At 47.2% G+C, this 17,043-nt stretch overlaps 1 protein-coding gene and 1 long non-coding RNA gene across 5 annotated transcripts in view; one reads left to right on the top strand and one right to left on the bottom strand.

Annotated features, from left to right (window-relative positions):
• Positions 1-17,043, bottom strand: part of LOC109549324 (uncharacterized) — a 401,131-nt gene that overhangs the window by 378,530 nt on the left and 5,558 nt on the right. The gene's annotated exons all lie outside the window — the stretch shown is intronic.
• LOC109549323 (sulfotransferase 1C4) lies at positions 6,915-15,316 on the top strand. Its single transcript, XM_019931300.2, has 7 exons — positions 6,915-7,077; positions 9,726-9,851; positions 10,570-10,667; positions 10,956-11,082; positions 11,300-11,394; positions 14,063-14,243; positions 15,103-15,316. Exons 1-7 carry the CDS (start codon positions 6,924-6,926, stop codon positions 15,216-15,218), a joined length of 897 nt encoding a protein of 298 aa, XP_019786859.1. The 5' UTR covers positions 6,915-6,923; the 3' UTR covers positions 15,219-15,316.

Genomic DNA, 17,043 nt, shown 5'->3' with positions numbered 1-17,043 from the left:
AGGTTTCCTGAGACCCAGAGGTGGAGACATTCCACTGGGTCTTGAGAGATTTCTGGGTCTCATTCGAAGGTGGACTCTCGTATACTGAAGACTAAACGTGAAACGTGAAATTATAAGAATAAAATTCACAAAGACCTCTGAGACCTAAGAGCAAAGGGATTTTTTTCAACAAAACTTCAAAAGTACGAAACAAAAGGCAAAAATACTTAATGAATTTGAGACATCAAAAATTTTAATTTCTGTTCATCAAAGAGCACCATAAAAAAGGCTAATAAAAAGAAAACTGAATGACAAAAGTTATTTGTGATGTCTAAAACCACAGAAGACCAATATTCAGAATATATAAGAAACTCTCAAATTGGTAAGAAAAAGATAAAACCCAGATAGAAAAATGGGCAAAGGGGACCTTGAGGAAGGCAATTTTCAGAAGAGAAAATACAAAAAATGACCAAATATTTCAAGAGATGCTCAAAATCATTAGTAAATAAGAATAACTGCAAAGGAAAACCATGGGCTGTCATTTCATATCTGTTACAGAAGCAAAGGTTGGAAAGCCAGATAATGTCCTGCTGGTGACAGTGGACAGGAGAGCAACCTAGCAACACGTCAAAATGAGTAAACAAACACTCTTCGACCCAGAAATTCCAGCTGTAGGTACAGAGCCCAAGTAAATGGGTATGTAGCCCCATAAGGGAGCATGTATAGGGGACGCTCACACTCCTGTTCCTCCAGCCATCCCTGTGCTGAGAGTTGAAGGCTACCTGGGTGCCCACTGCTGGGCGGGGAGAGTAAATCGGTATAATGTGGTGGACTGTATCTGATAGCATACATTGCTATCAGAAAGCAATTAACCAGAATCAACAGATTTACACGCAGCAGCATGAAGACATCTTTTTTTTTTTTTTTTTTTTTTTTTTTTTTTGCGGTACGCGGGCCTCTCACTGTTGTGGCCTCTCCCGTTGCGGAGCCCAGGCTCCGGATGCGCAGGCTCAGCGGCCACGGCTCACAGGCCCAGCCGCTCCGCGGCATGTGGGATCTTCCCGGACCAGGGCACGAACCCGTGTCCCCTGCATCGGCAGGCGGACTCCCAACTGCTGCGCCACCAGGGAAGCCCCAGGCGTTGACTTCTTTAGCTATGAAAGTCCTAGATGGCATCTTCCAATAGGAGGCTGTTTCATCTGCATTGAAAAGCTGTTGTTCAGTGTAGCTTCGTGAATTCTCTTAGCTGGATCTTCTGGATAACTCGCTGCAGCTTCTACACCAGCACTTGCTGCTTCCTCTCGCTCTTTTATGTTACGGAGGCAGCTTCTTTCCTGAAACCTCAAGAACCGACCTCGCCGGCTTCAGACTTTTCTCCTGCAGCTTCCTCACATCTCTCAGCCTTCAAGAACTGAAGAGAGGCAGGGTCTTGCTCTGGATTAGACTTTGGCTTAAGGCAACGCTGTGGCTGGTTTCATCTTCTGTCCAGACACTGAGACTTTCTGCAATCAGCAAGAAGGCTATTTTCCATTCTTATCACTCCTGTGTTTCACTGAAGTAGCACTTTTAATTTCCTTGAAGAACTTTTCCTTTGCAGTCACAACTTGGCTGACTGGTGCAAGAACCCCAGCTTTCAGCCTGTCTCAGCTTTCGACATGCCTTCCTCACTAAGCTTAATTTTTTCTAGCTTTTGATTTAAAGTGAGAGACGTGTGAGTCTTCCTTTCACTTGAACACTTAGAGCCATTGTAGGGTTATTAACTGGCCTAACTTCAATATTGCTGCCTGTCAGGGAACAGGGAAGGGCCTGAGGAGAGAGAGAGAGATGGGGGAACAGCAGTCGGTGGACTTTGAATGCACACAACATTATTGATTAAGCTCACCGTCTTATATGGGTGCAGTTAATGGCCCCCCAAAACCTTTACAAGAGTAACATCTGTTATGGTGATCTGTGATCATCTTAACAAATATAATAATAATGAAAAAGATTGAAATATTGCGAGAATTACCAAAACCTGACGCAGAGAAGTGAGCAAATGCCGTTGGGAAAATGGAGCTGATAGACTTGTTCATTGCAGAGCTGCCACAAACCTTCAATCTGTAAAAAATGTAGTATCTGCAAAGTGCAATAAAGCGAAGCACAATAAAAGGATGTGTGCCTGTACTTACACGTTCAACAGTTGGTTAAGTCCGCAGGTGCAGAAACCCTGGATACAGAGGGCCGATGGTACTGTGCCATTTTACATAAGGCACCTGAGCTTCCGTGGATTTTGGTATCTGTGGGAGTTCTGGAACCAACCCCCAGGATACTGAGGGATTCTGTTCTTGTAACTAGTGGGAAAACTGAAAATAGAACAAATTTCATTGATTCTGTTGCTTACTTCTGATAAAAAAATTAAGGAAACAATATTTTTAGCATGAGATTAATATTTTCATTAGCAAGAGTAGTGATATTAGCAACTTATCTTAGCATTTCTTTCCTTGCAAGAGCACAGAAGGCTTTCCTAGGCTGGTCTACAAGTTTAAAGTCTGTCTAGATGTTTTACACTCACATTCAGTATTGTATACTGAATGGTACACTGATGGTAAGCGGTACCATCGCCACAAAAGAAGCTGACAGATGTCCAGCCCCGAGCAGCAAGCTGCAAGGACGCAAATCACTGGAAAGTGCAGACAGCACACATCTCCCCATGAGCCAGTGGGGAGCCACGAGAGCGTCCAAAGGGCTTTCCGCTTCCCTGTGTTTCTAATCCCACTCATTAAGCCTCCGGAGCTTGAAGTTAGACTGAGCTAGCAACCTCCCGCCCACATAGAGTTTCCAGATAAAATACAGAACAACAGATGATTTTTGTAAGTATAAATATGTCCCAAATATTGCATGGGACAGGCTCATTCTAAAAATTCATTTGTCGTTTACCTGAAATTCAAATATAACTGGATGCTCTGTATTTTGACCAGCTTTTTATTCTTCTAAGAATGTAAAGATTCTTGGGGTTTTGTTTTAAGGGATGATCTGAGATTGAAGGTTTCGTGCATCCTTCCTTCACTTCACTACGAGTTCAGAACCAACCCAATCTCTGCAGTTGATTGAAGCGGCAAGTACTAACTAATACACTTCCTCTGACTTTGGTTTTCTCCCTCCTCAGCTCCTAGAGCCGAGCCCTGCAGCAGTGTGGCCACAAGGCCACCGAATCAGAAGGTGGGATGGGCTGTGCGTGACCCTAGACGAGCCCTGGTCCCACACAGTCTGGATGTCGTTCCGGTCATACTGACCATGGCCCTGTTCCTCCTCTTTCCTCCTGACTTGGTCTCAAGGATTGGATAACAATTGAGGAATTTATAAAAAGCCCAATAAGCGAAAGACTGATTCAAGGAATAAAGACAATTTCAGTTCAATTTTATTCAGTACGAGCTTAGCCCACTTCCCAATAGTTGTCTTTTAAAACAGTCTGCTGAACCAAAATATGTTTTAGACCTGCTCCTTCTGTAAAAACATACAAACAAGAACCTGTTTAAGAAAAATGACCTGCATTCTGACTTTTCCTAAGAAAAGCAGGTTAGAAAGCCCCTTTGTAATTTTTTCAAAGGGATCACATGTGAGGCCTAGACAAGCCCCTGGTTTACACCTGGGACATCCAGAGAGGGCAGGAGGGGGTCTCCTCCCCACGCCTGTAGGAAAACAGTGGGAAAGAGGAACCAGGAAGACTTAGGAGAGAAAGGGCAGTGACTTCACCTCTGGTGCCTACCGTGTGCCAACACCGCAGAATGACTTACATGCCTCAATTCTTACATTAACCCCGTGAGGCTAAAATGGCTCAGAAGGGATTGAGTGACTAGAAAGTCTACACGGGGCAGCTTCAATCCAACCCAGAGATTTGGAATTCCAAAGCAACGCTTAGCAGATGGAGACTTAGCACCACGTGAATTTTATAATAACTAGGTACAACACTTTATTTAATTTTCCTGAACTTGTGAGAAAGTATTGATATTATTGGGGAAAAATATTAAATGAGAATAGGAATCATCTGTGCAGTCATGAAAATTTTTCAGGTTATTTGAAATCTTCAACTATCCCCAGGTCTATTTCAACCTCAGCCAGTCCTCTTCGGGGACAGGGGGCATTTTCTCCCTGTCTCCCAGCCCTCCATCCCCAGCACACAAGGGACTAAACAAAACTGCCAAGATGTTGCTAAGCTCCCCAGCTCTCTACTCTGCTGGCACACAGAACTATAAAGACCATAGAAAGAAGTTTCTCTGAAAAGCCACAGATAATTTTCCTAAGTCTTTTAAAATGCACGTGAGGGCCAGGAATTCCACCTGGCAGTCTTGGTCCCAAGCGTCCATCCATCTCCCGACAGCCGACAGGGAGGCTGAGGGGCAGGGAGAGCCCAGGCATCGCCCTGAGGTCACATGGGAAGAGGGACCCATAGTCATGGCTCATTATTCACAGATAAGGTTGCTGAGCGGTAAACACACTTTCATTCGCACAACAACTCCATAGGCAGAGGCTGTCATGACCCCCATTTTCAGAGGAAAGTCGGGGTGCAGGGGCACAGAGGGTCAGCACCCCGTCCACAGCCCTCGGCTGCCGGGAGCTGGTGCAGGGGTCAGGGCAGGCGTCCGATGTCTGCCTTCCGTCTCAGACCCCCAGCCTCAGCCACCAGCTCGCCTAACCCCGGCACGGTGGTGGCTCCCAGACCTCACTCCCTCGGTTCTCCAGTTGGTTTCCCTCTTCCCTTCTGCAGAGGACACAGGCGCCAGCCACAGGGCCGGCTGCGGTGAGGACACGAGCAGAGCCCAGTTTCCGTGCTGCGGCGGACAGGGGAGGACACGGGGCTGAGTGCGGACGGCTGCTCCAAAGGACAGGACAGGGCCACCAGCAATGAAAGGGGAGGCACCCAAGTTCAGGGACAGGCTCTCCAGAGAGGGGCTGTTTAGGGAGGACGTTAAAGAAGATCTGAAGGTTCAGACGCAGGTGAGCCTGAGCCAGAGGGTGAAGCCGGGAAATGAAGGACAGCCACGGGGGCGGGAGCCTGTGCCTGCGGGAGGCACGGGGACACAGGAGGGGGGACACGGGGGGCATCAGGGCTGCAGAGCGGGCAGTGTGCACACCCTGGGCTCCCAGGTACCACAGGGGCGCCACGCGGAGGCCCTCGTGGGGTGCTGTGAAGGTCTGGGTGGGAAGTGGTTTAAGCAAGAAGGGAGACTCCTGCCGGCAGGAACAGCATCTGGGGCAGCTGGGGGCGGGAGAGGCGTCTCAGGGTGGTTCTCTGTCAACTGGCTTCCGTACTGACACTGACCACCAGGGGTTAGCGCAGACCCAGAGGTCAAGGGCAAAGTCCTTCCCAAGACCCACCCCCGCCAGATGCACCCATGAGTCGTGGGGACCATCTGTGCTTCTGACCAACCAGCTCTAAGTGTGGAGGGTCCCCATGACCCCCATAGCATCCATAATGGTGCTTTCAGGACTCACTGAAAGCGCTACACCTACAGTTACAGTTTCATCATAGAGGATTCAGATCACAACAGCCAAATGGAAGAGGTGCTGGGAGCAAGGTCTGGGACAGAGGGAGCAGAGCTGCCGTGCCCTATCCCCCTGTCCTCGTGGAGCCTGGGCACGGCACCCCCCTGGCCCGGCCCCTCACTGCGCTCACCGGCCGGGAAGCTGCACAGAGCCTCGGGGTCCGGGGTTCGTGGGTTCTCATGTCACTGGCCACACGGCTGACCCCACTCTCCAAGACCCTCTCCTCTCCCTGGAGGGGGGATGGGATGGAAAGGCCCAACCCCGTGATCACACACTTGATCTTCTGCCATGGCGGCCCCTCCCCTGGAACTGTCTATGGGCCCAGCAGGTGTCACCTCGTTGGCACCAACTCAGGTGTGGTCTAAAGGGACTCACGGTGAACAACCAAAGGCTCCAATCACTCAGGGACTTAAAAGGGCTTTTGAAACTCGGCATCAGGAACCGGAGACAAAGACCAGACGTGCTCTCGATTATATCACAAGGAGAAACAGGAGACCTGGGCAGGTCTGGTCTTGTTTTCGAGGTGGTCAGCCGAGAAGGGTTGTGGGGGAAATAGGAGGGAAAAAAACTCCGCTGCAGCCAGGAATGATTCCAAGGAAAGGCACAAGGAGGCTAAATAAGCACCAAGGCTTTTAGGAAAACAAGGGGCTTGCAGGGGATGTGGCACGAGGCTGGGAGGTGAACTCCAGGAAGGAGGACGCCAGAGGGTATGTGTTCTGTAGCTCCCAAGTTTTTGCATCCACTTGGCTTCAAGTAAGACAAACATGTTTTATTAGCTGTGAACAGACACCGACTGATACGGACACTGAACAGCCTACAACAGGGAGGGAACCTTCGCTATTACAGCCTCGTTTACTTTACTCTTAAAAATAACAATGCTGACCCCTTCGGCCATCTGTGCTGGGAGGTTCAATCTAGGCTGTCATTGTTAGCAGCACAGAAACTTCCCTCCAGCCTTTCGGCGTAGGCATTCTGCGTTGCAACCTGTAATCCCGCGGGCAGATTCCCTGCAACTTCTTAATTAGCTTAAAATTCCCAGAAGAAACAATTAATGGAGATCTGTGAATTATTTTGTGGACACAGAGGAGAACTACAAGTGAGGTGGCACTGACTCCTGCTAACGGTACAGAAGAGCAGGGCTGAATGCGCACAGGACCCTGAACGGCAGCCAGGAGCCGAGGGCTCGGCGGCTACATCAGAGCCCCGCTGGGGCTGTGGAGGACTTTGCGCTGTGTGCAAAGTCCTAAACAAGAGTCCCAGCTCCCTGGATGGGCTCCCCCTCGACTGCCAGCCCAAGGCAGGACCTGAGGTCTGAGCTCTGCCCTGTCTGTACGATGCCAAGAACGCAGCTCTGAGCTGACTGAGAGTAACACTTTCCTGGAGCAGAGATCTGATATCCAACACTCTTGGCCTTGAACAAAATGGAGGATTTAAAATATGACGGCACGGAGCGCCTGGCTGTGGACTACGTGGAGGGGATTCTGCAGCCCACGCCCACCTGTGACACCTGGGATCAGATCTGGAACTTCCAAGCCAGGCCTGATGATCTGCTCATTTCCACCTACCCGAAAGCAGGTAGGCGGGAGGGATCGGGGGGAGACGCAGAGGAGGGTTAGGAAGAGAAGCGGGAAAGATGCAACAATAATGAAATAAAGAGGGCTTCCCTGGTGGCGCAGTGGTTGGGAGCCCGCCTGCCAATGCAGGGGACACGGGTTCGTGCCCCAGTCCGGGAATATCCCACATGCCGCGGAGCAGCTGGGCCCGTGAGCCATGGCCGCTGGGCCTGCGCGTCCAGAGCCTGTGCCCTGCAACGGGAGAGGCCACAACAGTGAGAGGCCCACGTGCCGCAACAAAAAATAATAATAATAATAAAGAAATAAAGAAACCGACCTGGATTTGAGTGGAAAGCTGTTTACTGGGCAGAGTGATACTGCCAAGACAAATCACAGGTGGTAACTGAAACCACACAAAAAATATTAAAATGACCTACACATCTTAAGAATTTAATTCTTTCTGTGATGTACCTGTTTTTTTACTTCCCTGCAAGAGAGTGAATCAAACAGCCCAAAACAAAGGGGCCAGACTTGCTGCCTTACTTGTTCCCAGCACAGGCCCATATAGCAGAGCCAGACAGGGGACCCCTGCCTGATCTAGGGAAGAGGAGGGGCTTGGGCTCTGCAATGCTGAGCTTGTAAGTCTCCCAGCTCAGGGTCCCAGAAATACTCTCTTAATTTCCACCCTCCCTGGTGGTAGGTTGTGAACCTACTTTCTTATTTCAATAGTCAGTTTAACAAAGTCACTGAAGAAACAAGACAAACTTGAGCTCAGCCACTGCATCATAAAAATGAGGGGGTGAGCAGAGAGAAAGAGTTCTCTGCAGTTATTTGTGTATATCTACAGTTAGACTAAAAATACAGTATTCAACTCATACCCCAATTGCACTGACATCTGCTCTCTGCAAAGTCAAGCTCCATGTCAATAACTTCTGCTACATGCTCACACACATGTGTGCACACACACACACACGCACACACGCTCCACCCCCTTTGCCTTTATCTGACAAAAGGCTCTACAGGTAGATGGGGCCTTAGACTCACCCGTCCATCGGTTTCATATCGGCCCTGATTTTCTGATCTTACTCATCATGAGTCTGTTCATAATTAAAATTTTCTAAATGTGAATTTCTGAAAGTACCCACTGGTGGGGATCACATCTCACTGCCTTAATTTCACCCACAACTCTTAATTTATTACCATAATTTCAGTACAATGCTTAATCATTCATCTTTTCTCCACCTGCCATATGTGAGCATTAAGATTTGGTTCATTTAGGGTTTTCATGGGCTAGGGGCAAGCAGGACTGTACAATGCAAATAACACGCTCAAAAAGTGAAGCACTTGCCAGCTAAGGTAATATTTAGTCAATCACTCAAAACCTGTGCACTAATAAAGGCTCTACTGATCAGAGGGAAGAAACAAGCTCAGATCATGGAATGGTTCACACCTAACTTTTTAGCAGAATAATAAGTGCTCTGTGACTGAGGTGAGATAAACACACTGCAGAACCGCTGACTGCTAGGGGACGATCTGACCCTGAACCTCCAGTCGCACTGGAGTCTGCCCCAGCATTAGCCCGTGTCTGTCAATGCAGAATAAACACACAAAGCGAGTACACTTGAACTTCCTTTGAGTCAATAGCTAAAGAAATATTGGTCCTGGATCCTGTAATGAAAGAGTTGGTGTCAGAAAATATTAGAAGCTAACTGACCGAGGATGTAAACTGCAGCTGCTCTCTTGTTTCCTAAGCTGTGCCCCCTGGCAGACCTAGAAGCGCTGAATTGGGAGCATGAGAAAGGGTCTCGTAACCAGAGATGATCAGCCCAGACCCAGGACTCAGAGCTCAGTCTCCCAGCCTCCTCCTGCCACGGACTCGGTCAGGTGTCTGGTCAGCAGTCTTCAGCCAAGGCCGAAGGTCAGGTGGCAGCCCCACGCTGGTCAGGATGGGGCGGCCCGCAGGAGCTGACCGGAGCTGGGAGACAGAGGCCCTTCTCGGGGGCAGCGGGGGCAGTGAGGGCGCAGCCTCTGGGTCGAGGTTCCAGGCAGCAAAATGCGGAGTGGCCTCTGCACATCTTCTATCAATCAGACCTCTATCTCCTTCCCTCAAATCCCAGAATGTAAATCAGATCTCAGGACATTTAGAATCTCGGCAGCAAAGGAGCCTAGGGAATGCACTTTTTAGCCTTTCAGGTAAAATAAAGGAAAGTGTGAAAATGGAGACTAAACCCTAATCTTCCATTCATTCGGCCAACACATAACAAGAGCCTCCTCCCGCGTAGCAAGCCCATGCTACGCACTTGGACAGAGTCTGAAGACCACACAGTGATGACTCTCCACATCACAGGCTGGTGAGGACTCTCGTTCTGCCTTTCTAAGGAACTATGCAGCTAACTCAATAGCATAACAATCCTAATTAATGGTTGTACAGAATAAAAAAAGAACTATATATTTATGAATCTAATGTCCACTCCAAATTGGAGTCTTTGTATAAAAATCCATATCATACCATATTATGATAACACAAGATATAAACGAAGAAGGATGGTTTCTGAATTCCATTATAAAGCTGGCTTTAAAGTTCACACGGCTGCTCTAACAAGTGTTTGGTCACATTCTAAGAACTGCAGTAGATAAAGCCTGTGCTTCCTCATCTTCCTGGGGAATAAGGAACAACCTGGACGCAGGAGATCGTGGACTTGATACAAAACGAGGGTGATATTGACAGAAGCCAGCGGGCACCTACTCACGAGCGATTCCCCTTCATCGAGTGGAAAATCCCGGGCATGGAATCTGGTGAGTACGGCACAGCTGCACCTGACCCCGGGCCTAGACACCCACCAGGGATTTTTACTATCCAGTAGCCCTCTCAGAATTCTAGGCATTCAAACAACCATCGATGGACTCCATGACTATCTTTCTCACCATCTGGCCATCGTTCTAACTCCAGACATTTTCTAATCAAGTTACTGTTTATGCAAAAGTAAGTTAAGTTTTGATTCTCCAATTAGAAATTAACTTCACTCCACAAGGATGAGCCTAGGTAAGATAATTTTATAGTGGAAGGGTTTGAATTTTTTAGGTTCTTCTTTATTTGGTTTATTGTTATGGTTAAAAACTGCTCTAGCCGGGCTTCCCTGGTGGCGCAGTGGTTGGGAGTCCGCCTGCCGATGCAGGGGACACGGATTCGTGCCCCGGTCCGGGAGGAACCAACATGCTGCGGAGCGGCTGGGCCCGTAAGCCATGGCCGCTGAGCCTGCGTGTCCGGAGCCTGTGCTCCGCAATGGGAGAGGCCACAACAGTGAGAGGCCTGTGTACTGCAAAACGAAAACAAAAACAAAAACTACTGCTCTAGCCCAAAAAACCCATTCGTATGCTACAAGTATTCTCTCAGATGAGATCCACAGAGTTACAGGCGGCCTGGAACTGTTCCTAACGTAGTAATAACAAAGCAGCAAGATTCTGAAGCAAATAGAGAAAAATAATGGGAAGTCATTGAAAATTAATTTTACAGGCTTGGAACAAGCTAATGCAATGCCCTCACCACGGATCCTAAAGACGCACCTTCCCATCCACTTGCTGCCACCATCCTTCCTGGAGAAAAACTGTAAGGTAAAGAGCCAAAGGAATTCAGAGTTGACCCCTTAGAAGGACCTCAGACTGGTCCTCAATCCATTTCCTCTTAAAACACTTCGCTTGTTAAAAAAAAAAAAAAAAAAACGAGTCCACCTTGTCACATCATCAATATGCAAATTGATATGAATGCTTTCCACCTCCCACAAAAGCCAAATCACAGGAGTGCAGCATCGGAAAGATTCATCTGTATGGAATATACCCACCCTAACATAACTGTTGGTCTAATCCTGGTTTTGCTTCTTCCCTCCCTCCCTCTACTCCCAGATAATCTACGTAGCAAGAAACCCCAAGGACAGCATGGTGTCTTATTACCACTTCCACAGGATGAATAAAGGGCTTCCTGCTCCAGGAACCTGGGAAGAGTACTTTGAGAGTTTTCTGGCTGGGGACGGTGAGAGAACTCAGCTTTGCTCCCATCCTTTCTCAAAATCCTCAGATACTCTACAGAGAAGTCATCATTTCCTTAGAACAGCAGGGGCTCTGCCTTCTTCACGGTGAGGGAATCACCAGCGTGACCTTCTCCCTCTCTTCAGGATTCTCCTCCCAGGTGGGTGCTTGTCAGCTGGGTTTCTGCGACTCACTGCCCTATTTCTGATCCCGTCCTGCAGTGTGTTGGGGCTCCTGGTTCGAGCACGTGAAGGGATGGTGGGATGCCAAGGACCAGCACCGCATCCTCTACCTCTTCTACGAGGACATGAAGAGGGTAAGGAGCAGGGCCGCCTCACGTGTTCCCCTCTGACCGTAAAATATTTCAGTCATAACGTGCGGACCCCATCAGGGACTCACAGATTGAAACAGGGCACAGAAGACGCTACATTTCACCGGCTGCAGCTGTCCACGCATCAAAGAACACCTGGGACGTCATGAGTTTCTGTATCACACAGTCTCACCTGAGCTTCCTGGAGCTCTGGGCTCTGGGACACCTTTTCCTTATAGGCAGAGGATGGCAAAATGAGGGATGCCTTTTTTTCTCCTTGTATGTAGACTTTTAAATTCCGTTTAGAAGGGAAAACAAATCCAGCATATTTTGGGTTTTTTTTATTAGTACTTGAGGAACGTCATAGTTTCAAGAAACAGTTTAAGAAATTATGGCGCAGTGGGAAACACTAATGGTTTAGAGTCAAAATTCCTGAATCCCAGTTCTGGCTTTACTGCCTACTGGCAATTATTCTTTGTGAAGATGCTGAGCATCTAGGAATTTAGTTTCCTTACATGCAGAAAGGAGATAGTAATATGCACTCCAAGAGCTGTTATAACGACTAAATGAGGTGGTGTCATGAGAGTATATTGTAAATGGTCATCTACCCAGTCCTTTCTGTGACTCCACTGAATACAGGGATCTATACAGAATTACAGTCTCTGTTCTAGAATTTATAACAGAAAGCCTGGTTCTCAAAAGGTACGTCACAGACAGCTGCATGGCCTCTCAGAGGCCATGCCAGGCCTGCTAAGTCAGACGTGCAGTTTTAAAAGATTAATCGGGGATTCCTGTGCACATTAGTTTAGCTGCATTTCTCTTAGGTTCCATCACTACTGGGCTTTATCCAGTTGTGTCTACAAAATATCTGAAGAGTGAAAAACACAGCATCATTTTTCTATGTTTTTTATTGAGATACAACTGACAAGTAACATTATATTCGTTTCAGGTGTACAGGATAATGATTTGATATTTGTATGTACTGAGAAATTTTCTCCATAATCAGTCAACATCTGTCACCACACACAGTGACAAAAATTTTCTTTCTTGTGGTGAGAACTTTTAAGATCTATTCTCAGCACAGTGTTATTATACTGTACGATACAATGTTATTAATTATACAATACCGTGTGATTATAGTCACCATGATGTACACTACATCCTAGGACTTATTTATCTTACAACTGGAATTTTGAACATTTTGACCCCCTTCACCCACTTCACCTCCCACCTCTGGCAAACACTGATCTGTTCTGTATGGTTTTTTTAAATAGGTAAGTTTCTAGGATTACATTTCTAGGATTCTCAGAACCATGATTCCAGGGCTAGCAGGACAACCCATACAGGTATCAGTATAAAATTCTCTCCCTTGTGTTTACTTGGTACAAAAGTGTGGAGACACCACAAGAGAGCACCGAAAAACTAAACAACAGGAGGGCATACAAAAGGAGACTCTGGTCACATATACATATATGCACTGCTGCAGTTCAGAGAGTTGTCTCGTCACAGGATTCCAGATATAGACACTCAACTAAGGAATATTATGGCAGGGGTTATAAGGAAGGGTTTGCTCTTTTATGACTGGATGTGACAAACAGGGGCCATGATATCAGATGCTACTAAGCTAAGACCAGGGAAAGTCCATGTAGGTGACGCTTGCCCACATATCGTCATAGCAGGGCCAAAGGAGGATGTGTCCCTGGGAACGGTGTACAGAACCCTGGGGCAGATCCTAATGCATTATGAATGCCAGGAGGAGACTTCACCGAAATGGGCAGTCTAACCTCAGGGTCCCCAGCGCCCTCTTACATGTTTCTGCGATCATGCTCTGGGCTGTCACCTGCCTGTGGTCACTCAGAGCGCACAGTTCTCAGCACTCTTGCTGATTCCTAGTCTGTGTGAGGCCAACTAAATTAAGCACTTTTGACATCCAAGCTTCAAAGCGGGAGCCCATTTTAAAGCAGGAGACACAGTGGCGGGGATAAACACTCCCACCGGCAACGCACCACTCCTCCTGGACACAGGGGCCTTCCCACACCACAGCGCCCCTGGGCTGCGTCCCTCTGAGGAGGAAACAGTGGCGACAATGGGGCTGAAACCTTCTCAGAGACACCGAAGCAACCGGACCAGCTGGGCACTGCAGCTACTGCCACGGGGCCTCTTGGGTGCAAAGAAGTCCCTCCCACCCTCGTGCCCCCCTCACCGGCACCACTGGGAAAGTCTGGGGCCACTTCTGTCCACATGAGAAGCAGGAGACGGGCCTCTGTGGCCAGGTCCCCAATGCTGCTGCAACACCTGCTCGCAGCATCTGTCCAGTGGCTGTCCCCGTGGGGCATTTAGCTGGACGGGCTAGAGCAGGACATTTGGGCCTAATTCTGGACACATCCCTCTGTGGCACGTGCCCCAGCTACCAGGTGAGTGTCTCACCGACACGCTCAGTTGACGCTTCCATGTTAGAACAAGAAGAGCGTAATGACTCCAGTTGATACAGTCACCACATCAAAGTGAGTCACATCTGAAAAGCTGAGCACTCGTGAGACACGATTTTTTAAAATTTTAATTCATGACATGTTACTGATTACTAGCATTAATTCATTCCAACAGTCTTTTGAAACTATTATTTATTGATATAAATTATCTTATATCAAGTCTTTTCTTTTGACTCTGATCATAGAACCCAAAGCATGAAATTCTGAAGCTGGCAGAATTTATTGGAAAGAGCCTAGATGATAAAGTTCTGGATAAAATTGTCCATTACAGTTCATTTGACGTCATGAAGCAGAACCCGATGGCAAACTATACGTCGATTCCAGCTCCATTCATGAACCACTCTATTTCTCCATTCATGAGAAAAGGTTTTTATGTTTCCTTTTCAGCATAATCTTAAAGGAATTGTCCAATATTTCAGAGTCTTTGGGGAGTTTCTTTTCTATAGATAAGAAAAATAAGATCAATAATAAATGGTTCTGGGGAAAAAATAATTTAAGAAACCACAGATGAAATGAAATCAGTGTTCAGCCACAACTGGAGAGTGAGGTTTGGTGTCTAAGTCCAACCCTTTATCCTCACCTTCCTTCTGGAGTTCTGGCTGATAAGGTGAAAACATACAGAATTAAGTCAGATGGAGCAAAGAATCCACTTTCCGGAGGGCTCTAAGCTATCAGAGAGGTCCATTCACTCCAACATACTTACTGACTGGAGTGGCTACCATGTGCCAGACACTGTTCTGGGCAATGTCCACAGCAGTGACCAAAACACACGAAAACTCAGGATAATAGTTGCTAGTAAGTACTATGTAGAAAAAGCAGTCTGGGAAAGGTAACAGGGATTGCACGTGGAGAACTGGAGGGGAATCTTCTTTCTCTTCCCTCCTTTCTCAAAACCGCACGTTGAGTCCTTCAAGAAGCAGGCCCTTCTACCTGCAGGACGCCAGCCACAGGCACAAGCACCGAGTGTGGTGCGACGGGCAGAAGGGAAGGACAAGAGAGCTCCTCAGACCTGCTGTTCACGCGGCCGTGTCACCTCCCGACCCACAAGCCAGACAGGCGATTCCTCCCCCTTCCAGGAGGAGACACTGCCAGGCCAGCCAGAGAAATGTTTGCCCGGCTCTGTCCCTCCCTGACGGGGAGTAGAAATCCTCACACAGAAACGGGAGAACAGAGAAATCCAAATCCCCGCACGGTACTGACACCCACCACCCCACGTCTGTTTCAGGGGCTGTGGGAGATTGGAAGAATCACTTCACTGTGGCCCAGAACGAGAGATTTGATGAAGATCACAAGAGGAAGATGGCTGACACCACTCTAACTTCCCACATCCGATTCTTGTAAGGAATGAAAAGAACCAGAGTCCATCAGTGTGAAAGCTGATTACCCCGACCACGTGACACTGGATTCAGGCGGTCACACTAGTGCTCCTTGTGTTTGCTTTTGTTCACCCTAAAAAAAGTGACAGGGCTATCAGAGGTCAGGGCAAAGTGGAGGGTGGGCAGGGTGGCAGCGTGAAAACCATGGCGTCATTGCTAATTATCATCACATGTCAATTTTCCACAGATCATGCGCTTGTTAACGTATTAAAAATGCTTCGGTCATCACACAAAAACGCACTAAAATTTACAGATTAAGTTCAAGCCAATTTTTAAATGCAGCACTAACATGTGTAAACAGTTACTTCCAGCAATTTCTTGGTAGCCAAGTAACCATCAGGTGACTCTGTTTCTAAGTCACTCCAGAGCACCCACCCCAGCCTCTCACCACAGCCTCTACATTTAATGGGGCCCGCCCCCCCAGCCCAGCCGCGCCGCAATCCATCCCAGCCTCCCACCTTAACCTCCCTCCCTCCAGCGCCTCTGCAATCCTGCTCTAATCCATCAGCAACATCCGTTGGTTTTACTTCCAGGAAGTCTCATCGCTACAGCCATCCCCCTGGTTCAGAAGCCTCTCCCTCTTGCCTATAAGCTACCTAACTCGTTTCTCTGTTCATCATACATCAGCCAAGCTTGTTTTCCCACAACAAGACTCATTATATTTCTCTTTAGCTCAGAATCCTTCAATGATTCTGAATGTTTGCTGCCTAGAAGATAAATCCCAAGCTTTTTAGCCATCAATTCAAAGGCAGCTACAACCATATGACACAGTTGACTGACCTTCCAAACCACCTTCCAGCTGGATTTCATTCTGCCAGTCACCCTCCTTGCCTCAGCGACGAGTCCCCGCGCTGGGCCCGAGCGCATCTCACAGGTTCCCAGATGATAGTTTCACTTTCACCCCGCCTCCTCCTGACATTTCCTTTCCTTCCTTCCTACCCATCCAAAACAAAGACAACAAGTCCAATAACCAGCACAGGTCTCCCATCTTCCTACAGATACTGCAACCTGAAGGGTTGCTGCTCTTCTGCAGTCCTTTACACTTAGCATAATTCTTCTGTGATTAAGATTAAAGTATATCATGCTATCTCTTGGATGTCTACATTGTCTCTTTTGTGCATATTTAAATTTTCATTTGTTTATTTTTTCTCCAAGATAGGGACATTGCTAGATACTTCTTTGCAAACCAAATGGCAAACAATATGCTCAAAAATAAGTAACTGAAATACTATATCAGTTAAGGAAATCTAAAAAGCCAACTTTTTACATTCTAAGTAGTCCCTGGAACAGCTATCATCTATAGCTGTGCTGTGTTAGCTACTAGCTGCATGTAGCTATTTAAATTATTTAAAATTTGGGAAGATCCACACACCCCAATGTTCACAGCAGCACATTTACAATAGCCAAGACATGGAAACAACCTAAATGTCCACTGATAGATGAATGGATAAATGAGAGGTGGTACACATACACAATGGAATATTACTCAGGCACAAAAAATGCAACCTTGTCATTTGTGACAACATGGATGGACCTAGAGGATTTTACGCTAAGTGAAATAATCAAAGACAAATACCATATCATTATACTTACATGTGGAATCTAAAAAACAAAACAGACAAACAAAACAAAACAGAAACTGACTCACAGGTACAGAATGTAATACACAGCGTAGGGAATATAGTCAATAGCACTGCAATAATTTTATATGGTAACAGATGGTTACCTGACTTATTGTGGTGATCAATCCTTAATGAATATAAATGTGAAATCACTATGTTGAACACTTG

The sequence above is a fragment of the Tursiops truncatus genome, chromosome 14, assembly GCF_011762595.2.
Source record: "Tursiops truncatus isolate mTurTru1 chromosome 14, mTurTru1.mat.Y, whole genome shotgun sequence".
Lineage (NCBI taxonomy): Eukaryota > Metazoa > Chordata > Mammalia > Artiodactyla > Delphinidae > Tursiops > Tursiops truncatus.
Note: the sequence above shows the minus strand (reverse complement) of the source record. Positions and strands in the feature narration are given on the sequence as shown.